At 34.7% G+C, this 24,849-nt stretch overlaps 1 protein-coding gene and 1 long non-coding RNA gene across 4 annotated transcripts in view; one reads left to right on the top strand and one right to left on the bottom strand.

The window, feature by feature from the left end:
• rad51b (RAD51 paralog B) overlaps positions 1–24,849 on the bottom strand; it is a 71,189-nt gene that overhangs the window by 43,171 nt on the left and 3,169 nt on the right. For 2 of the 3 annotated variants that reach the window (XR_007187295.1, XM_048208478.1), the window contains exons 4-7: positions 20,946–21,082; positions 20,748–20,867; positions 13,467–13,650; positions 4,898–4,970 (exon numbers count right to left, since the gene is read on the bottom strand). Coding sequence is in view for 2 of the 3 variants with exons in the window: in XM_048208478.1 (XP_048064435.1) it covers positions 4,898–4,970; positions 13,467–13,650; positions 20,748–20,867; positions 20,946–21,082 (514 nt within the window). In the remaining variant the exon portion in view is untranslated. Of the gene's footprint in view, positions 1–4,897; positions 4,971–13,466; positions 13,651–20,747; positions 20,868–20,945; positions 21,100–24,849 lie in introns of all 3 variants that reach the window. The other variant, XM_048208480.1, reaches the window with a different exon arrangement.
• LOC125279016 lies at positions 12,969–14,458 on the top strand. Its single transcript, XR_007187296.1, has 2 exons — positions 12,969–13,174; positions 14,077–14,458. It is a non-coding gene; the product is annotated as an uncharacterized LOC125279016 (long non-coding RNA).

The following is a 24,849-nucleotide window of genomic DNA, read 5'->3' as shown; positions in this document are numbered from 1 at the left end:
CCCCAACAATGTCTGAAAGAAACACAGACTAATGACCATGTGACTTAATGCGAGTTCATGGTAATAAGGTTGGAGAGGGCCAGACTAAACAAATGTGACGCCCTGTTAAGACCCAGCTTCTTAAATCAATGCTCTGGGTTTCGGTATAATCCGCCTACTCTCTCCGATCCCAACAGAAGCGATGGTTGCTTTCCCACACTGTGACAGCAGGGCTATTCAAAGAATTCAATCAGCTGTCTATTTTAATAGCCTGCAAATAAGTTATTATAGGATCCAATTTGCGTTTGCACCAAATTCAGCACGTCCAAATGTTTTTATTGATGGATTGTCAAACAGGGGAATGGGAGAGTTGTTGACTTGGGCTGGACATAGACAAGGGAATGGCTTTCATGTGGTGATGTAGATTCAAAGATAATGTGGTTAAAAAATGTTTTGGTTTAAAAGCTGAATTTTGGCAATAATAACGCAATAATTTTTCCTACAATCTTCTCTCTAATGTTATCTATCTAATGGGGGGAAAAAAGAATAGAAAAAAAAGACATTTGTGAATGTTTCATTAATGTTTATAAAGCTCACCTGCCTACTTGTTTTACATATACAAGTAGAATCCACAAAACTATATGCTTTCATTGGTGGGTTGTTTGAATGACTAGTTGGTTTTAAGGAGGTCCATTTAAATACACTGATTTAAGATCAGATCTAGCACACATTGACAAATTATGTTTCTCATGGGGTGATTACATTTGTGTTTAAATTAAAGCTGCTTTAAACTTTGATTGCATTGGATAAAAGAAAAATGTCTTTAGATATAGACATTTACGTGCAAACAAATTGAAACCCTTGCACTGTGCATGAGTTCAAGATGACTATTTGCATATGCAAGGCTAGGATACACTGTAAAAATGTTTCGTTTTTTACAGAAAAAAAGAAAAAAGGCTACAGTACAAACCTGTTAACTGCTTCAAGTTACTTTACCATATACAGTGAAAATGCTGAGAATGATTCAACATTGCATTATATGTTATCTGACTGTAAAATACTGTTAAATGGGATAATTTGATTTTTTGTTTTTAAATAGGATTTTCTTTTTAGTGTAGCTGCTGCAAAATAAATCTTACCTAAAGCTGCCACAGCTTTTAAACCCCTGATCTGGAGCTTGAAAAAATCCCCTAGAAAGTTTCAGAAATACAGGAGAACAAAATGAAACAATGGAAACCTTCTCTATCTTGCTTTTTTTCCTATCGTACAATACAAAATAGCCTTATCATCAATGTTCAGAGGAGCTCTGAACTAAATCTCTGTAGCCTCTTTTACACACAGACCTAACACTACAAGTGCTGGAACCAAATCTGACCCCAAAAGCAATCTAAAGCCAATGACTGGTGACTAAAGCGGAAATGGTCAGTAAATCTGCTGAGGTCTGTTATGATTTATGTGTATTGGCCTCATCTAAATAACAAGCTTGAAGCAGCAGCCAGTTGTTGCCGAGAGCCTATTCTGAACTATGGTCAACATCTCAGATTAAGCAGATACAAACTGCTAAGGTGTGGCCTTTTGTCTACAACTTCAACAAAAGACCTCAAAAGAAGTTTCCATTCCCAAGGCCAAAGAAAAACACATTTTCTCAAGAACTGGCTTTCTTAATTAGGGATGTGTGAGATGAGTCAACCAAACGATACTGCAGCTGGTCAACACTGGAAATAGTAGTTGTTTACTAAACCTTTTTTTGCAATGTTTTGCTTTATATTTTTTACAAAAGGTATGTATATTACTGTTGTATTAATATTACATTTTAATATAACACATTATTTATTGTACTGTATATCTGGAAGAGAAAACAAAATGATTTCATTTTACCTCGGACTTTGATATAAATATTGCATATATTTTCCAACAGAATTCTTTATTTGATTTGACTGTTTAATTCATGTTAAGTAGGCTGTTTTAAATGGACTGCTTATACAGACTTTTTTACTTTCCACTGGAGGTTTGTTAGCCTACAGTCGATTACAACATTTCTGATTAAACGTCAATGAAATTATTCGTGGCACACATCCCTGGTCTTAGTCGGTTCCTCTCAGCTACAACAACAGCTTGAAATGCAGACATCCTTTTTTGAGGTGCTAAGAGATATCCAAATTGCAAACAGTATTTGTAAACTAATTTTACATATTATGCAAATATAGACATTTAAAGAAACAAAGCTCACTCAAAAATAAATATTCTGTAATCATAGACTTTCCCTCATGTAGCTACAAACGAAAATATGACTTTCTTTCATGAAACACAAAAAAAAAGAGAGACTCTAAAGTAGGGGTGTTGCAAAATATTGATATTGATGATAATTGTTATATCTAAAAAAAAAAAAAAAAAAAAAAATGAAATAACGTCAATACTACATCTACGATAATATCATAAATAATCCAGCGCTACCAACTAACCAAATTTCTGTAGATATTGCGATAATATTGTTTGCATGACTTATAGCGCTCAGAATTTAAACAGATATAGCAATTATATTGTTAATGTGAATAATATCATTGGACTTAGTTATCATAGTGTTTTTCCTTTTCAAAATTTCTATAGATATTGTTTTAATACTGTTAGCGTGACTCATAGGGTTGGACTAAGTTATGGCATTTATACTTGTCAAAATATCTATATATATCTTGATAACACTTAACATAAATCATAACATTAGACTTAGTTTATTGTTTTCAGAATTTATATAGATATCACGATAATATTGTCAACAAATCATAGCATTGGACTTAGTTATGGCGTTATTTTCAAAATTTATATATATATTGATAATACTGTTAAAGGTGCTAAAGAGGATGTTTTGTTTTATACATTTTTGCAATATTACTTGAAACTGTCTTTACTAACTGATAAAAGACTATTTATTAGGTGCACTGAAAGGAATAATATTAATATACATCATCTGTGCACGAGGTAGGGCCTTAAAAACATCAGCCAATCGTTTACGTGATCATCGCGTAAACGATTGGCCCTCTGGCTTGTCAATCATTGCCGTGACATTCCTTGTGCGAGACGTGCGCGGCTGCGCGTTCCAGTAACTTTCCACACTCCACAGGCGCCGCATGCAATGTTTTTGTCAGGAGACAGGAGTAACAACTGCAGATTATGAGTTACCTGCGGTGAGTCCGACATAATGAATCCACTAACGCGACACAGCGAATGCCGGTGGTAAACACTCATGTTCCAATACTCGTGCACGAGTTTTGAGAGGCGTTCCCTCGAAATGAGCTGTGAAGGAGGGGGTTGTTCTTACACATGCGCTCATTTCAAAAACTCACTAACGGTCTTTGGTTTCTCAGTCGACGAAAAGATCCTCTTTAGCACCTTTAATGCGACAGCGTTGGATGTAGTCATGGTATTTTTTTTTTCTTCAAAATTTCTATAGATATTGTGATAATACTGTTAACATAAATCATTGGACTTAGTTATGTTGTTTTTGCTTTCAAAATTACTACAGATTTTGCAATAATATTCTTAACATAAATCATAGTGTTGGACTTAGTTATGTCATTTTTCTTTTCAAAATTTCTAAAGACACTGTGATAATACTGTTAAATCATAGCACTGGACTTAGTTAAGGCTTTTTTTTTTTAATTTATAGATATTGCGATAATATTGTAAACATAAATCGTAGTGTTGGACTTAGTTATGTCATTTTTCTTTTCAAATGTTTTATAAATATCATGAAATCTCCTATTGTTAACATAAATCATTGGACTTCGTTATGGTGTTTTTCTTTTCAAAATTTCTATAGATATTGTGATAATATTGTTAACAAACCATAGCATTGGACTTATGTCATTTTTTTCTTTTCAAAATTTCTATAGATATCATGATTTGATTGATCATTGATTGATTTGAACACAAGCATGAATAAATTGTTTGTGCTTTTTTAATGTTTTTTTTTTTTTTTTTTTAATGGAACTTGACACCAATCTTTTGCTGGAAAAGTGCAGTGTGAATATTTTAATAAACTTCTGCTTTGGTGTTTATACAGAAGAAAGTCGTGTCATTTGGAAAGACATGAGGGTGAGTAAATGATAACAATTTTTTTTAATTTCTGGGTGAACAATCACTTTAAGTAAGAGGTCAGATAAGACCAAGGATGGAGAGAGAAAAGCAGAAAGAGATAAACAGGGTGAGGCTGTATGAGGGCCATTCTTTCCCTACATATTCCCAAGAGATTGTGTGCATGTGCGAGAGAAAGATACAGAGTGGGAGAAAGAGTTACTGGTAACTCCACCTTGCAGAGTGGGACAGTGAGATGTAAAGAAAGAGGTGTATGGGGTAAAGTTACAGGACAGAAACGTGTCTGTTAGATAACATGAGAAAGGAGCTTGTATATCTTTCCTCAAAGCTTTGCCCCAAAACAAGACCCTCTCCAACTGTACACCTGGATGTATGCCAGAGGGTAATTGCACTATTCCATATATACAGTGACAGAAGACACAGGTCACTGCACAGCCGTGGAATCAGAGATGGTGTGGGATTCGCAGGCCCAGACAGGTTTGATGAGCGAGAGGATCGCATTTTCAGCCCCCTGGTTAGAGTAATACCATCTTCTCCAGGGTCAATGAATGTAGTTCCAAAGAACCTACAACAGCTGCTTGTGTGGAAGGTCATATCTGACACTCATTTGTCCCACATACCATCTCGGAATGGCTCGGAACGATACCTTCAATTAGCCAGATCAGAGAACGGCTCATCAGGGATGGATGAAACAAAACAGCCTCTTGACGGGAATTTCTGTCTAAATTTCCACCATCGCATCACGACACAAGGTCATTTTACACAAAAACATTCTCCTCAAAAATCAGTTTAGACTCCAGCACAGATGATGGAAGGCTGTTCTTACCATCTGCCTGATTCCACTGAGGACAGTGAACCTTCTCGCCCACATGTGTGGTGATCTGGTTAGTTAAAACCACCTGAGGGAGACAGAAGGGAAACATCTGTACTGGAGTTTAGTCAAGTTTAACTGGATCACACAAAGATGAGAATAAACAGTCTGCTTACACTATGCAAGTTCAGCGGATAGTGAATGCATCATCACAATACTTAACAACTGTTGACATTGGCTCATTACATAATGCTATTTATTGGGCCATGTGGTAAGTAAATTTTAAACAAAGGCATATAGTTTAGGGTCCAATTCTCAGTATTAATTAGTTGCTTATTAGCATGCGTATTACTAGGATACTGGCTGTTTATTAATATTTATAAAGCACATATTATTGCCTTATTCCACATGACCATATTCTACATCCCTTAGGGGCTGTTTACATGACACTGTTTTCAACTAAAAACAGGAAACTTTTTATATGTTTTGACCGTTCATTTACATGGCAACAGCGTTTTGGTGGCCTGAAAACGCAAACATTTGAAAACGGGTTTCAAAATGCAAGTTTTTGAAAACGATACCATTGTTATTTCCATGTAAACATGTAAACTACAAAATATCTGTGAAAATGGTGACGTCATGCACATGCGTATTACGTGTTTAGTCTATCCACCTTATTTTTCAATGCGAAGGTAAGGTGTTTTCCGTGAATGTGCGAGACTTCCGATTTATTAGCCACGATAGGGAAATGATGAGAAGAATATCAGAGTGCAGTAAACTGAAAAAAGTTGGATAGGCATGCACGTTTGGCACGAGTGCTCTGTAAAATAATCCGTTTGGATCCGCGTGAACGGGGATAGTTTTGATAATGTTGTCATCTGTACAAAGAAAATTTTTTTTTCGATTTTTAGTACATCGTTGTCGTGTAAACGTACCCTTAATCCTACCCAATACCTAAACTTAGCAGTAATTAGGAGTTTGAGGCAAAAGTCATAGTTAACAGTGGGAATTGGAATTATAATATATATATATATATATATATATATATATATATATATATATATATATATATATATACACACACACACACACAGTGGGTACGGAAAGTATTCAGACCCCCTTAAATTTTTCACTCTTTGTTATATTGCAGCCATTTGCTAAAATCATTTAAGTTATTTTTTTTCCTCATTAATGTACACACAGCACCCCATATTGACAGAAAAACACAGAATTGTTGACATTTTTGCAGATTTATTAAAAAAGAAAAACTGAAATATCACATGGTCCTAAGTATTCAGACCCCTTTGCTCAGTATTTAGTAGAAGCACCCTTTTGATCTAATACAGCCATGAGTCTTTTGGGGAAAGATGCAACAAGTTTTTCACACCTGGATTTGGGGATCCTCTGCCATTCCTCCTTGCAGATCCTCTCCAGTTCTGTCAGGTTGGATGGTAAACGTTGGTGGACAGCCATTTTTAGGTCTCTCCAGAGATGCTCAATTGGATTTAAGTCAGGGGTTTGGCTGGGCCATTCAAGAACAGTCACAGAGTTGTTGTGAAGCCACTCCTTCATTATTTTAGCTGTGTGCTTAGGGTCATTGTCTTGTTGGAAGGTAAACCTTCGGCCCAGTCTGAGGTCCTGAGCACTCTGGAGAAGGTTTTCGTCCAGGATATCCCTGTACTTGGCATTCATCTTTCCCTCGATTGCAACCAGTCGTCCTGTCCCTGCAGCTGAAAAACACCCCCACAGCATGATGCTGCCACCACCATGCTTCACTGTTGGGACTGTATTGGATAGGTGATGAGCAGTGCCTGGTTTTCTCCACACATACCGCTTAGAATTAAGGCCAAAATGTTCTATCTTTGTCTCATCAGACCAGAGAATCTTATTTCTCACCATCTTGGAGTCCTTCAGGTGCTTTCATGTGTCTTGCACTGAGCAGAGGCTTCCGTCGGGCCACTCTGCCATAAAGCCCCGACTGGTGGAGGGCTGCAGTGATGGTTGACTTTCTACAACTTTCTCCCATCTCCGACTGCATCTCTGTCAGCCACAGTGATCTTTGGGTTCTTCTTTACCTCTCTCACCAAGGCTCTTCTCCCCCGATTGCTCAGTTTGGCCAGACGGCCAGCTCTAGGAAGGGTTCTGGTCATCCCAAACGTCTTCCATTTAAGGATTATGGAGGCCACTGTGCTCTTAGGAACCTTAAGTGCAGCAGAATTTTTTTGTAACCTTGGCCAGATCTGTGCCTTGCCACAATTCTGTCTCTGAGCTCTTCAGGCAGTTCCTTTGACCTCATGATTCTCATTTGCTCTGACATGCACTGTGAGCTGTAAGGTCTTATATAGACAGGTGTGTGGCTTTCCTAATCAAGTCCAATCAGTATAATCAAACACAGCTGGACTCAAATGAAGGTATAGAACCATCTCAAGGATGATCAGAAGAAATAGACAGCACCTGAGTTAAATATATGAGTGTCACAGCAAAGGGTCTGAATACATTAGGACCATGTGATACTTCAGTTTTTCTTTTTTAATAAATCTGCAAAAATATCATCAATTCTGTGTTTTTCTGTCAATATGGGGTGCTGTGTGTACATTAATGAGGAAAAAAAAAAGAACTTTGATTTTAGCAAATGGCTGCAATATAACAAAGAGTGAAAAATGTAAGGGGGTCTGAATACTTTCCGTACCCACTATATATATATATATATATATATATATATATATATATATATATATTGAACATTTTAAAAAGAAATTATTCCTTAATTATTATTTAAAATGTAATTATTCCTCATAATTAATTAACATAATCATAAGTAATTATTCAGCATCATTATGCCAGTCTTCAGTGTCACATGATCCTTTGTGCTGATTTGGTATGATGATAACTTGTATATATTTATATATACAATAATGGCCAAAATTGATGTCCGGAAGGGATATTTTTTAATGACCTTACAAAGTTAAGATTAAATATAAAAATTAAAATATAAAAATATTTTATATTTTTTAAATATTTTAAGTATGAAGGACGAACAAAACACTAAACTTGGTTAAGGTATTTATCTGACAAAGTTATTTGGCAAAAAAAAGAAAGCAAACATTAGCTGCAGATTTTATTTTACGAAGCAAAATAAATGCATAGAAAAATCGTATTAAAGGTCCCATTTTTCGTGTTTTTTTGAAGCTTTGATTGTGTTTATAGTGTGCAATATAACATGTGTTCATGTTTCGCGTGTAAAAAAACACAGTATTTTTCACATAATTTACTTATCTGTATACCGCTGTTTCCACTGTCATAAAAACGGGCTGATGACTTCCTCGTTCTATGAAGTCCCTTCTTCAGAAATACGTAACGAGTTCTGATTGTGCCAGCGGTTCCTGTGTTGTGATTCGACTGCAGCTTAGCGAACCTTGCCCGGAAAGGTCACGCCTCTTACCCTGCTCTTACCATAACGTGAAGATGCATGCGCTCAGTGTTATTGTAAACATGTCTTTAATTTTACCCTATCAATTTGAGCCGGAATCAGACCCGGTGATTGGACTGCGGGATGAAAATAACAGCGTTTCGACGACATGGCGACAAACACACTCTACAAACGCAACTCTTGTGTATTCCTGTGGGCGGAGGTTAGTCAAAAAACTGTTTTAGTGACGTCATTAAAGAAGGAAGTAGAGGGATGTAGTCCAAACTGGCCGTTCGATGTAGGCGACTTCTGTTAAATAAAATATCTCGCTTGGCATTGAACTTTGAGCTTTAAAATTTTACAGATTTTATTTATACTCTAACAACAACATTACACACTAACTAAAGTTTGAAACATGGGATCACGAAGAACGGGACCTTTAATATTCTGCAGGTTCACTTGTTTTTGCATGCGTTGAATAAAGGGTGAAGATGTCAATTTTGTTTGATGTCAAGTTATATATATGTGTGTGTGTTCTGTATATATAAATTCTGAAAGAAAAAAAAAATGCACATTTAAATATATATTTGAAATTCTCCCCCCCAAAAAATGACAACAGAAATTATGCAGTAACAGTTTCAAGGTCACATTTTATACTATTTTATAATAAGTAATATCAAATGTATTTACACGAAATGACATTGCAATAAATGTCATTATTGTGAAATGTGTGAGTTTTTAAGAGGCTTTTCTGATAAGGCACTTCCAGAAATCTGCAGAGGGGTCAAACAAGGGATTGTTGAGGTCCTGACAACATGATCTATCTTAAGTACATGAATACTGGTGTTAATTAAAATATAGCAGTATGTCATTCACAGAACTTAAAGTTGCACTCAAAAAGCTAAGATTGTTGGAACTAGGTCAATGTTCTGATTTGATCAAACATGGCCCTTAAAGTGGCCTAAAGTGAACCACTGCACAAGTGTATATCTTACATGGCTCTCTTACTCAAACCTACACAAATAAAAACAATCAGCCAAAACCTAAAACATTTCAACATTCCTTTATATCTTTAAAGCTTGGGAGAACAAACTTAATTACCTCATTACGGTTTGGCTCTAGGTGCTGAAGTGTAAGGTTTTATTTTGGAAACTTAATGGGTTGACCTATTTTACGGTTATGAGCTTTTATGTGTGTGAGGGGGGCTATAACATAGTTACCTACCTCTAGGAGTTATCTACCATGTGGTTTCATGTTGAGGCCCATTTCTACTGCCGTGGAAAGCTGTATTAAAACTCACTTGTGGCCACTGGCAGTGTCAAGCACAGACATTTACTGCACTGATTTAAAACACAAAAGCTATCTTTAAAATGAGCATGGCTGCAGGGGGACCACAGGCAAATAACTGCAGATCAGATGAGTTTGGGGTTACAACCTGGGATGTCCTCTGAGAATAGTTGACTAGTCATTTTGAAATAAGGGAATGCCGAGTATTTTGTAGTAACACACTAACATTTAAACCTGATCCTAATGTCAACAAAGTACAAAAATAGTCACAGACCTGCCAACCTTGGAAAAATTTTTCGAGTACCAGTGTGACGGGACCGGATAGTTTTGGGGGGGGGTCATATTTTTTTTTTACATTTTTGAGAATACAATACACAAAGCACACACACACCCATCTTCGTTAATCTAATTTTGATTGTTAAAGTTTTTTTTTAAATTTGAAAATTAAACATTTCACTACACCTGCTCAAAAGCATTTTTTTAATTCATGATTAATATTGCTTTGCATAATGTGTGAATCGCATTCATACATTTAATATGGACTAAAAAATTTAGTTTGCAATTTCAAGTAGGCTGTATTTACATACAACTAACCTAACAGTCGAGTCTTTTATACAGGTTTTGAAATGAAAACTAGTCTAAAATTAAGAAACCCTTAGAAAAGAGTAAACATTGAGTTTATATGTGATTCATTTAAAATACTTAATTTATTATTCCAATATCCAAATATGATACTAAATCCCACAGAAAAAAAATTGTAACGTGCTGTCTTTGAATTATAAACAAGACAAACATTCACTGAATAAAGGTTAGCCAATACAAACATATTTATAGAAAACAGTTCACAATGAATAGAAAGGACCAATAAGAGCAAAACAAATCGAGTATTCAAGAATATCAAGTAGAAGTTAGTCCTACATATAAGGAGGGGTTGTGTTAACTAAAGCGTCCGTCATTTACCCAATCGTAAAAACACGGGTGGATAATTAAAAATGTTTTCTGACAAAAAAACAAGCAAGAACAAGTTTTAAACCAAGCAATTTTCATTTTACAATGATCCTCGCTCTCTCTGTACTTGCGCGCGCCTTTGTGTTTATGAGAGAGAGCTCGCGCAGCACTGAGACAACGGTACTTTATGCATAAGTAACTAACGTGCTAGTTTTCATACAAAAGCAGGCTATGTAACATAATTAGGTACTTTAGTTAGTATGTACACAATAACGCAACACATGTAGGCTATACGTTTCTCAACACTGAGAATAAATAAATAAACGCCTGTTTCTCCGGACTCGCGCTTGTCAGTCACACATCACAACATTTTCATAATCACTAAGCCATATAGCGATTTCAATTTTATTTAGATTTGTTGTTCAACATTACTTGAGCATTTTATACCCGTTTACCTCAAGGAGTCAGAAGTGACTGCTGTACTGTCCTCGCTTGAGAATTCAGTCACAGACGGCAGGAGTGGAAGGAGGATTGAGCGGGATTTCGATATGCAGTCTCTTTTTAATGATAGGCCGTATGCATTTGTCAACCATCCCCGCTTGCTATTTGGGGAAATGAACCCAGCACTATGATTGGTCGAACTGAATTTGACTACTACGCGTGCACAGAGGACTCACCGGGTTTTTGCGTAGTATAGAGTGACAAATCGTACCAGCGTACTCTGAGGTCATGCGTACCCACTACGCAAAATGCGTACATGTTGGCAGGTCTGTAGTCAATAAAATGAGAGATCCATCCTAATTTGCCTCAAGTAACTATAAACATGATCTGTAACAGCATTTGTAATGCAACCCATATTAAAGGTGCCATCGAACGTTTTTTTACAAGATGTAATGTAAGTCTAAGGTGTCCCCTGAATGTGTCTGTGAAGTTTCAGCTCAAAATACCCCATAGATTTTTTTTAATTCATTATTTTTAACTGCCTATTTTGGGGCATAATTAGAAATGCACCGATTCATGTTGTGGCCCCTTTAAATGCTCACGCTCCCTGCCCACAGAGCTCGCGCTTGCCTTAAACAGTGCATAAACAAAGTTTACACTGCTAATATAACCCTCAAAATGGATCTTTACAAAGTGTTCGTCATGCATACTGCATGCATGCGTCAGATTATGTGAGTATTGTATTTATTTGGATGTTTACATTTGATTCTGAATGAATTTGAGGCTGTGATCCGTGGCTAACGGCTAATGCTACACTGCTGGAGAGATTTATAAAGAATGAAGTTGTGTTTATGAATTATGAAAAGTGTTTAAAAAATGAAAATAACGACAGTCTTGTCTCTGTGAATACAGTAAGAAACGATGGTAACTTTAACCACATTTAACAGTACATTAGCAACATGCTAACGAAACATTTAGAAAGACAGTTTACAAATATCACTAAAAATATCATGTAATCATGGATCATGTCAGTAATTATTGCTCCATCTGCCATTTTTCGCTGTTCTTGCTTGCTTACCTAGTCTGATGATTCAGCTGTGCACATCCAGACGTCCTGCCCTTGTCTAATGCTTTGAACATGAGCTGGCATATGCAAATATTGGGGGCGTACATATTAATGATCCCGACTGTTACGTAACAGAGTACTGAACTCTTGTTATTTAACTATGCCAATATAAATTCAATTTTTAATTCTAGGGCACCTTTAAATAAGTTTGTAGATACAGTGGGGTACAAACTTAAGTCTGGAAATCAAATTTAATTATAGAAAAACATATCATTAAAGCATAAGGGAGACTTTAAAAATACAAAGACATTTAAGTTAATTGCTTCTATTTTGCATTCTCAGCAAATTATGTTATAATTGAAGTGAAAATTCAATTTTTTATATTTAAGTTGTTGTGATTATAATATTAAAATATGTATTACACTGAAAAAAAACAAGCAATTGACAAATTATCATGAACTTCTAAGTATTTTATGTTTCTCTATAATAATAATAATAATAATAATAATAATTTAAATGTTTAATAATTAATTTGCTGGAAATATGTATTAAAAACAAAAGTGAATAGAAAAACAGTCAATTAACACACATTAATATGAATGTCTTAGAATTGTTATATGTTCCTATATAATAATAATATTTTTTAAGTTTAAAATATAATTAGCTGGAACATGTATTAAGAAGAAAATACATAAAAATACAAAAGCAATCAAAATAAATTAACATTAAATAAAATTAACAAAATACATTTTCTTAGTATTTTATATTTAATCTATAATGATAACAATAATTTAAAGGTTAATAATTTGCTGGAAATATGTATTCAATAAAACAAAAGTAAACTTCCTAGCATTTTATACTGCATGTTTCTGTATACAATAATCATAAAAATTGACATGATTCAGAAAAAGAATTTGCTGAAAATATGTATTAAATTAGAAAAACACAGACTCAAACTTTTGGGACCCCACTGTATGTATTCACTTGTAAACTAGCGGATAAGTGGAGTACAGACAGAGCAAAACCTGATCCTGGATCAGCCCTCCAGCTGTTACACTCTTCATGAGCAGGAAGCGGAAAACCACGTTCCGGTGCAATCCTACCTTTCCTCTTCAAGATAAATGTGTTGGTGATGCAGGAGGTGGGTAAAGGTTTCACGTATGTATCTTTTAAGATCTTAGAGTAGTGCGGAAATTCCCAAGATCAGATAACATGGAAAAGGAGCAGGCTTTGTGTGAACGGGCCTAGAGTGTTTTTTCTAATTCATCTGCGCTCTCTCACGCCCTCTGGTGTTCGAAATATAGCAGTGACATAAAATACAGCACTGAAACGCATAAACAAATGTGTAGCGACACCTTGTGATTGACCGTATGCACTACAAGTGTGCAATATTTGCAAAATTCAGACATACACAAGCATGTAAACAATCTTACTGGGATGCGGAACTCCTGCGAGAGGTACTTCAGTACAGCAGCTTCCTGGCCCAGTAAGTTACTCCTGTGTGTTAGATTGCCCGGCAGCGATGTGTCAAACTCCTTCCTTACAACAGAGGCCACAGAATCCAAAATAAGGAGCCCCACTCGACAAGCAATTATGTCCTCCTCCAGACGCTCCAGCCTGTGCAACATCAGAGCAGCAATAAAACGCCCCACTAATGTGTGTTCACAAGATTAAATACAGCCTGGCCTAGCATAAGAGGCTATCATGATCTCACGGTTCATTTATGCATTAATGCTGTAGTCAATTTTAAAATCAGGATTTGTATTCATTGCAATTACATTTTACTTTTTCATTCATTCATTTAGCAGACACTTTTATCCAAAGAGAATTCAGTTGTATACACTACTGATAAAAGGTTTGCAATAATTGTGATTTTTTTATGTTTTTGAAAGAAGTCTATTGTGATCACCAAGGTTGCATTTATTTGATTACAAAAATACAGTTAAAACAGTAATATTGTCTAATAGTATTACAAGTTTAAAAATTGTTTCCTGTTTTATTACATTTTAAAATGTAATTTTAACGCCATTTCTTTTGCCTCAGCCAGATCACCCTGTATCCCAAGACTGGTTGCCCACTGAAGTCAAGCAGGGTTGAGCCTGGTCAGTAACCTGGATGGGAGACCTCCTGGGAAAACTATAGGTTGCTGCTGAAGAGGGGTTAGTGAGGCCAGCAGGGGGTGCTCACCCTGTGGTCTGTGTGAGTCCTGCCCCAGTATAATGATGGGGACACTATACTCTTAAACCAAGGTTTTGGCCCTCTGTGGTTATTAAAACTCCCATGGCACCTCTCATAACATTATGTGAAAAGATTTCTTTGTTAGTGGCTCTGCAACACGAACCCATCCCAAACAGTGCGCCACTGTGTGCATCAGTCCCATCGCTGTGTGTTGTGCATGTCAAATAAAATCAGTCATAATCATGAATGTCGTGTTTTTTTCTGTAACAGTATTTATTGATCCTTTGTAATTTTGTTTCAAATACAGTTTCTGAATGTTATTTACAAGTGTAAAAACACTTATGTTATTCAAGATTAAAGGGATAGTTCACCCAAAAATGGAAATTCTGTCATAATTTACTCACCCTCAAGTTGTTCCAGACCTGTATGAATTTCTTTATTCTGCTGAACACAAAGAAGATATTTGGAAGAATGTCAGTAACCAAACAGATCTCGCCTCCCATACCATTTTTATTTTTCCTACTATGGTAATAAATGGGGGCAATATCTTCTATTGTGTTCAGCAGAACAAAGAAATTCATACAGGTTTGGAACTACATGAGTGTGAGCAAATGCTGAAAATTTTCATTTTTGGGTGAACTATCCATTTAAGTAGTATTGTATTTAATGGAAACTTATTTTTACCATTAGTTACGTGATGCAAAATAAGTTAGAATGAAGGATAAACTGAAATTCACAGCATTTGAACAAGCTCTGCCCTTAAACGGCAAAGCAGAATTTTCAACATCATTACTTCAGTCTTCACTGTCACATGATTCTTCAGAAATCATTCTAATATACTGATTTGCTGCTCAAGAAACATTTCTTATTATTATCAATGTTGGAAACAGTTTTTGCTGCTTAATATTTTTGTGGAAAGCATTAAACACTAATATTCAAAGGTTTGTGGTAAGATTTAAAAAAAAAAAAAAAAAAAAAAAAGAAATTAATACTTTTATTCAACAAGGATGCATAAAATTGCTTAAAAGTGAGAGTAAAGACATTTATAATGATACAAAAGATTTTTATTTCAAATAAACACTGTTCTTCAGAATGTTCTATTCATCAAAGAATCATAAAAAAAAACATTACGTTTTCCACAAAAATATTAAGCAGCAAAAAGTTGTGTCAACATTGATAATAAAAAAACATTAATAATTAATAACTGAGCAGCAAATAAGAATGATTTCTGAAGGATCATGTGACACTGAAGACTGGAGTAATAATGCTGAAAATTCAGATATGTCATCACAGGAGTAAATGACATTTTAAAATATATTAAAATTAGGGATGTAACGCTACACATATTCGTACCAAAAATTTTCAGTACGGGTATTTCAATTCGGTACGCATGTGTACTAGGGCTGCAACTAACGATTATTTCAATAATCGATTAATCTGTCGATTATTTTTACGATTAATCGATGAAACGGGGGACAAAAACATTAATTTTACCCATTTAACCTTTTATTCAAAAACAGAACTGACAGTGCAAATTCACAGTGCAAAAAATCCTCAGAACGTGCAAAAACAGGTTGCTCTTTTAACATCCCTGAGTAATAAAAAACAAAAAACAAATGAACACAAAAAACATACACATGTATGCTTTACATCTGCCAAATATATAGGTTTTTTTAAAATAAAGTGCACAAAAAGATGTATATTTTTGTTTAAAGGGATCCGAGCTGTCAGAACAATACATCTTTTTTTTTTTTTTTAAATAAAGAAAAATACAAATCAGAAAACTTAACAGGATTTGTTTGAACGGTAGAACGTCTTCTCTACACTACACTCACTCACTCCCAAATATATTTGTCAACAATAACCGATATGGGACAAAGCACAGAATAAATACATGACAACAGATCAGTGTTCATTTTGACAGCAAATTTTTATTTAGTTTTAGTCATAGTTTTTTGACTAAAATGCCATTCAGTTTTAATCATGTTTTAGTCATTTGAATTGTTTTAGTAGTTGACTAAATATCACAAGATTTTAGTTGACTAAATCTAACGGGTTTAGTTCAATTGTATGCATTAAGAATTTCTCTAAAATTTCCAAACCCATTATATACTCCTGGAGAAAACATCTACTGTATTAACCTATTAATATGAATAATATTAAAATTTGAACATGCAATACAGACACAGATTTAACTGCTGTGACATAAAAATTATTATCTTATAATTCAATAAAACCACTCCTCCTAAAGAAGAACACAATGTCTTCTTTTCAATAAATGATATATGCATTCTTTATAACAACTTGCATACAACATTCCTTATGGATTAAATATAATATATAATAAATCCTTATTAAAGCTAAAGAGCAGTGAGTGATTTTCTCTGTCTTTTGTTGTTTGATTAATATTAACCCTTTCGAGCGTGAGTTTAAAATGTTCTAAACGGGTTTTTTTAAGGCGACCGTTATTTTAGAACGTTTGCCTTTAATGTTTCCATAGCGGCGCGTCTTGCGTGTCACGAGCGCTGAACGCAGCCACAATGACACTGTATGACAGATGGATCGCTATTATTTGTTTTTCCTTGTTTATTTAAAATATTCACAGACTTGCTTACTCTCCAATGGTCTTTCCTCTACCTCCGCTCTGCTATTTATCTATTTATTTTTGCTCCGCTCTGCTTCGCGCTCAACCGCGCTTTTTTTATACTCAAACATCTCCGCGTCTTATTGAGAGGCGTAATAGTCGCGCGACACAACGAATCGATAATGAAATTCGTTGCCAACTCTTTTAATAATTGAATTTTATTGATTTTATCGATTCGTTGTTGCAGCCCTAATGTGTACCGTGTTGTACCAAAATCTCACTCCCCGTGAAATGATTACTCCCCTACTTACAGCTGGTTATATACTTACTTTTAAATGATTATCCTTGCAGAAACTTCACCAAAGTTCACCCAAAAATGATGATTTAATGATAATTTACTCACCCTCAAGCCATCCTAGGTGTATATGACTTTCTTCTTTCAGTCAAACACAACTGGAGTTCTATTATTATTCTGGCTCTTCTCAGCTTTATAATGGGAGTGAATAGTAACCGCGATTTGTGATTCTAGCCAGTGATTCTAGTTTATAAATTTATAAATATGAATATTTCTTTACAAAAACGTATCACTTTTAGGATGGATGGATGGATGCTTTTTGGGGCTTCAAAATCTCGGTTACTATTCACTCCCATTATAAAGCTTGGTAAAGCCAGAATATTTTTAAATATAACTCAGATTGTGTTTGGCTGAAAGAACAAAGACATATACACCTAGGATGGCTTGAGGGTGAGGAAATTGTGGGATAATTTTCATTTCTTAGGTGAACTATCCCTTTAACTGCGCAGACTTTGCATTCACGTAAAATAGACAGAGTAAAATAAAACGGGAGCGCAATCATTCAAACCTTATTTGGAAATACTTTGCTAACATGTTTTGCATCCAAAAGTGTAAGCACTACAAATGAAGAGTTTGGTTCCAAAACGCTATAAATCCGTTTTGATTAATTTGAGTAAAAATGTGTTTTCTTTACCAAGAAAGTGGCAAGATGAAAACCACTATTTTCTGTTTCAAACTTTCACATAGCACCTTTAGGTTATAATAACATTAAAAATTCAAATCCAGATTTTGATTTATTATAAAAACGGATTTTTTTTTTTTTTTCAAAATGCAATTAAAATGCATTTAATCCACTGAATCAATATAAAAGTTATTTTTCATATTGAAACTGTTGAAAATACACAACAAAGTAATTTGATCCACATATATGACAGCCTCTGAATTTGGTCAATACTAATCTTATATAAACAGGCACTGGACTAAAAATACATTCAGTCATCGCTCCCAAAATGCATTCAAAAGGTCATCTTGTTAATGCTATAAATTATGTCTCCGTTTGTCATTACCAACTGAAGAGTATCTGGCGGCACCGCACGGTTAAAATAAAAACAACACACTGTTCATGATTCAGAAAACATGACAGAATAACACGGCGGATATCACATTTTGAGTAAAATGAAGAATTGACTTTTCAATACTGACCGGATTCAATACTGATTTTGGCAAGAACTCTTTTTTTTTTTTTTTTTAAATGGTGTTTATCACATTTTGGAACCAAACTCTCCAAATATTCCCCCAGCATAAATTGCAGTGTGTGTTACTGCTGGCTGCAGTAATATTGGCTATTTTTTTATTTTTCTTACAGACAGATATACAATAAAAGGCAGTAAACCACTGTTTAATAATAAAAAAAAAAATGATTTGTTCTTTTCCCCCTGCTGTACCAAAAAAATAAAGAACCATGACTTCAAAAACGAGATATGTACTGAACTGTCATTTTTGTATTACACTGCTAATTTAAATACGGAAGAGTATTAGGGCCAAGCAATAATAAAAAAATAAAACCATCTCGAGATTAAAGTTGTTAAATTTCGAGAAAAAACTCGTTAAATTGAGAAAAAAGTCAAGATAAAATGTTGAGAATAAACTCGTTAAAATAGGAGAAAAAAGTTGTTAAATTACGAGAACAAATTCGTTAAATTATGAGAAAAATGTCGTTAAATTTCGAGAAAAAAGTTGAGATAAAATGTTGAGAATAAACTCATTAAATTATGAGAAAAAAGTCGTTAAATTACGAGAACAAATTTGTGAAATTATGAATTTGTTGTCATAATTTAACAACTTTTTTCTCGTAATTTAATGAGTTTATTCTCAACATTTTATTTCGACTTTTTTCTTGAAATTTAACAAGTTTTTTCTCGTAATTTAACGAAGTTTATTCTCAACATTTTATTTCGACTTTTTTCTCGAAATTTAACGAGTTTTTTCTCGAAATTTAACAACTTTAATCTCGAGATGGTTTTATTTTTGTATTATTGCTTGGCCCTAATCCTCTTCCGTATTTAAAGGATTAGTTTTTTTTTGGTGAGTAAAGCTTGGGGTAATTTTCATTTTAAATTTTATATTGTTGTAATATTTGACAATATTACTGTTTTTACTGTATTTTAAATAAATGCAGCCTCAGCGAAGCATAAGAGACTTCTTTCAAAAATGTTAATTATTTCAAACTTTTGACCGGTAGTGTACATTTTATCACTTTTATCACGGCATGCATTCCCTTGGAAACAAACCCAAGCACCATACTCTATTGTTAGAGATTAGGGGTGGGACAAAATATCGATATGGCGATATATCGTCATCCTTCTCTGTGCGATACGAGAATCGTATCGCTGCGCCAAAATCGATATTTTAATTTAAAAAAATAAAGCGCTATATATAGATTTCTTTGCTCAAAGCGTCCTACTTCAAGGCGGCGCTCGACACATGAATGAGGGAAACGTGAACTTAAGTTAACTAGCCAAAGAGGTTATTAACAGGATGGCGGACAGCAGTGTGAGTAAAATAGATGCCCCAGCCACGTTTAAGTTCAAAGTCTTGACGCACTTTTATACCATTGATGTGACAGTCGTAGACATCTTTGACGTTCTTCACCGAGCGCTTAGATATACACGGGAGCATTTGAAAGCAAATATTAGGGATCCTCTGATAGACGCCTGCTTTCGAACGCTCCCGTGTATATCTAAGCGCTTGAAGAACGTCAAAGGGTCTGTTTGCACCTGGTGACTTCATGCATTTTCTCTGATCGGATAGCTATCCGATCGTGAAAAGACCAGGTCTAAATGCCTAAATGCCTAAAAACGCATTTGAGACGGATTTAAATCCGATCGCTCAAACCACTTCAGGAGATGGTCTGGGACGCATTCCAGTCAAAACTGTCTATGCTCAGTCTAAATGCATCTGGTTGTTGAAACTACATATGTAAATTTTACTTCTCCCAAAAATACTAAAACTGAAACATGTGAGAGTCAGATATGACAACGCTACTGCATCACACATCGCCGCAGATCTCTTCAGCAAGCTGACGCGCAAACTGCCGCATATGAAAGTGAAAGTAAGTCGCAGACGCATAACACACAATTATCTTCATTAAAGTAATGAGACCTTATACCAGTGCTGTTGCCGCTCTTTGATTTTGAAATTAACTGATGGTCAATAAAATGCACCTCATATTTCTTGCTTTCGGTGACGTGAACTCTATTAAATGTACATAAAAGATCGGATTTATCCGTTAACCTGCACTTAACCTTTTCACGTGCATTTTGTTTTCATATTAAGACCAATATCGCGATGTATCATTATAGGATTGTCTAGCGATATATCGATTATCGCAGAATCGCTGACTCGCGATATTATCGTTATCGTGAGCCATTTATCGTGATCGTATCGTATCGTGAGGTACCCTCCGATTCCCACCCCTATTAGAGGTACAGGAAATTGATCACTTAAAAGGTCTGCATAGAAATTTGATTCATGAATTGAATGAATGAATCTCATAAATAAAAAGAAAAAATGAAAAGTGACATGTTTAGATTAACTATTCTTGATGAAGTACAGAAATGGAATTAAATACTATATGTGTTTGGGATGTGTTCTAACCTATTCAGGACATCCTGACAAGTCAATTCCCTGAAGAGATGAACACGAGATGCCATCTCCAGCAGACGCTCCCTCGCTGAGAAGAACTCTGGAAATCTGGCCTGTGCCATTTCTATCAATCTTAGAGAGGAAGATGATTAGTTTAAGAGGAGACACAAAAAGTGCAGATCATAGAGTGTGTGCAAACATTTTGAACACCTTTCAGCAGAGAATGCCGACTCTGTGTCGATGTAGATGACTCCACTGTCCAGACCTCCCAGACTTTTTGGCAGTGTAGCCAAAACACTGAGCATAATACAGAACTGAGTCTTTCCACAGCCTGATGGACCGGTCACCTGAGAAACAACACAGACTGTGTCCTGATTAGTTAAATAGACAGTTCACCCCAAAATGACAAGTGTCCATTATTTACTCACTTTCATGTCATTTCAAACCTTTACAATGTTATGAAGACGTGTGTGTGTGTGTGTATATATATATATATATATATATATATATATATATATATATATATATATAGAAGATTTTAAAATGATTTAAAATAAGATAAAAAATGAAGATGTGAACTGGCATTTTAATTTGTACCCTCATAAACTGACAATTTTATTTAAGAACCAGTCTTGGAAAACATCGATATAAAACATCGAGGTTTTTTTTTTTTTTTAAATGATTTCTAGACCTGGAAAAATCATGGAAATTGATCAAATATTAAAAAAAAATATATATATGCTAACACTTTAAAAATAAGGTTTCATAAGTTAACAGTTAACTACTTTAGTTAACATAAACTAAGAATGAACAATACTTACAGCACGTATTAATATTAGTTGAAATGTTAATTTCAACATTTGCTAATACATTATTAAAATCAAAAGTTGTATTTGTTAACATGAATTAATACACTGAAGTAACATGAACAAACAATGAAAGGCTGTTTTTTTATTAAAGGTGCCCTAGAATTAAAAATTGAATTTATTTTGGCATAGTTAAATAACAAGAGTTCAGTACATGGAAATGACATACAGTGAGTCTTCAAACTCCATTGTTTCCTCCTTCTTATATAAATCTCATTTGTTTAAAAGACCTCCGAAGAACAGACAAATATCAACATTACGTAACAGTCGGGGTGTACGCCCCCAATATTTGCATATGCCAGCTCATGTTCAAGCATTAGACAAGGGCAGGATGTCTGGAGCTGCACAGCTGAATCATCAGACTAGGTAAGCAAGCAAGGACAACAGCGAAAAATGGCAGATGGAGCGATAATAACTGACATGATCCATGATAACATGATATTTTTAGTGATATTTGTAAATTGTCTTTTTAAATGTTTCATTAGCATGTTGCTAAGGTACTGTTAAATGTGCTATCATTTCTTACTGTATTCACGCAGACAAGAGCCGTCGTTATTTTCATTATTCAACACTTGCAGTCTGTATAATGCATAAAAAACTTCATTCTTTATAAATCTCTCCAACAGTGTAGCATTAGCCGTTAGCCATGGAGCATAGCCTCAAACTCATTCAGAATCAAATGTAAACATCCAAATAAATACAATACTCACATAATTCGATGTATGCATGCAACATGCATGACGAACACTTTGTAAAGATCCATTTTGAGGGTTATATTAGCTGTGTGAACTTTGTTTATGCTGTTAAAGGCAAGCGCGAGCTCCGTGGGCGGGGAGCGTGAGCATTTAAAGGGACCGCAGCCTAAATCGGCTCATAGTTAATGATGCCCCAAAATAGGCAGTTAAAAAAATTAATAAAAAAAAAAATCTATGGGGTATTTTGAGCTGAAACTTCACAGGCACATTCAGGGGACATCTTTTAAAAAGACGTTCTACGGCACATTTAAATAACATTAACAAAGATTAATGCTGTAACATATATATTGCTTGTTCGTTCATGTTAGTTAATACATTAACTAATGTTAACAAATGAGACCTTATTGTAAAGTGTTACCAAAAAAAAAAAAAAACAATAGCATTGACATTCCTATAATGAATATATGTTTTAATAATTATTTCAAGCTCTAAAATATTTTAATCAGGTACAAATTACTATTTAAAAAAAAAAATTAACAAATTAAAAAATGACTTGAAAAAGTGTTTGTAATTTAATACTTTATTTATTTATTTATTTATTTATTTATTTATTTATTATTTTTATTTATGTATAAATAATGTAATCATTTTATTTATTTAAAATTATTTAATTTATTATTTTAATATATTTTCACTTCTAGTTTCTGAAAATGAGCAGCTTTGTACAGCAGAAATATCTTTGGGGGCCTTTGAATACTTTCTTTGACAACTGAGGGCACTTGGAGTCAAAAAGGTTGGAAAACTGCTAATGTAGTGCACAGAAAGGAACTCAACAAGAAGTAATATAAATGTAAGTCTCTTTCAGTAACCCTGACTGACAGCTTGTCTGAGGTGCAGTGCTGGTACATGTCATGTTTTTAACAAGTCTGTCTCTGCCAAACGCAGCCTGTCTCATCAGCCTTGTGGTCTAGAGTTAACTCAAAATATTACAGTCCAGAGAGAGCACACTGTTTCAAAGCAGCAACTTAAAAAAAAACATAGCAACAACTTCTCAGTTCAGAGAAATGTATAAATAAATGAATAAATAAACATGTTAAAATTACCAATGATGGCATCTTTTTTTTTCTTTTTTTTTTGCTTTCTAAAAACTGGTCAGAAATTATTCTTCTATTATTATTTATTTATTAGTATATTATTTACATATTATTTAATACAATTTTCAGATAATACTTTACACAGTACAAATGGGTCTTTATACATAAAAAATTAGGGCTGCACGACATTGGAAAAAACACTGACGTTTGTTTTTCTGCGATATACTGTATATTGCGATATGAAAAAAAACACACATCCGTTTTCTTTCTCAATCATTTACCTTCATCTAAGCCATAAGCAACTGTATTTATGAGGATACTCGCAGAGACGTGCATTTTGACAATTTTTTTGTAAACGTAATTGAAGTCTTTTACTGATAAACTTAGCCTCCGCTGGAGCTATTAAAGGGTTAGTTCACCCAAAAATGAAAATTCTGTCATTAATTACTCGCCCTCATGTCAGTCCACACCCGTAAGACCTTTGTTCATTTTCGAAACACAAATTAAGATATTTTTGATAAAATCCGATGGCTCAGTGAGGCCTGCAATGCCAGCAAGATCGTTTCCTTTTTCAATGCCCAGAAAGGTACTAAAGACATATTTAAAACAGTTCATGTGACTACAGTGGTTCAACCTTAATGTTATGAAGCGATCAGAATACTTTTGTGCACCAAAAAAACAAAATGACAACTTTATTCAACAATATCACGTGACTGCCAAAGTCATTTCAGTAAACGAGGCTTCGTTAAGTCAGAAGTGTTTCGAAATTTCAATGGTTCACCACTAGGGGGCGTAACTTTGGCAGTTTGATACACGCTCCGAACCACTGATTCGAAACAAAATATTCGTAAAGCTTTGAAGCTTCATGAAATAGTGTTTTGAAATCGCTAGATATTGTTGAATAAAGTCGTTATTTTGGGGTTTTTTTGGCGCACAAACAGTATTCTTGTCGCTTCATAACATTAAGGTTGAACCACTGTAGTCACATGAACTGTCTTTAGTAGCTTTCTGGGCATTTGAAAGTGTTAATTATCTTGTTGGCAATGCAGGCCTCACTGAGCCATCCGATTTGATCAAAAATAAATTTAATTTGAGTTCCAACATGAGGGTGAGTAATTAACGACAGGATTTTTATTTTTAGGTTAACTAACCCTTTAATCAACTATTGTGCAAGTTTGACATCATGACCAAAGACATTTGATGTTACTGAAGTACCCGGATGGCCAACTTCCGACAAGATTCTGAAGTGCACATTCAATGGACACTAATATCCCATGAGGCCACGGGAGAGGATTTATGAATGGCAGTGAAGTGACGCATCTGACGCTGGTAGGTTACGTGACTAACAGCATGGCGGATGTAGTATGTCCGAATTTCATTCATACTACCCATATTCATACTATATAGAACGTACTTTTTTAACAGTTGCGAAGTAAATTCAAATGTAGTACCTACAGTA

Source organism: Megalobrama amblycephala, linkage group LG11, assembly GCF_018812025.1.
Source record: "Megalobrama amblycephala isolate DHTTF-2021 linkage group LG11, ASM1881202v1, whole genome shotgun sequence".
NCBI lineage: Eukaryota > Metazoa > Chordata > Actinopteri > Cypriniformes > Xenocyprididae > Megalobrama > Megalobrama amblycephala.
The sequence above is the reverse complement of the archived record's forward strand: the minus strand, read 5'-3'. Positions and strand labels throughout refer to the sequence as shown.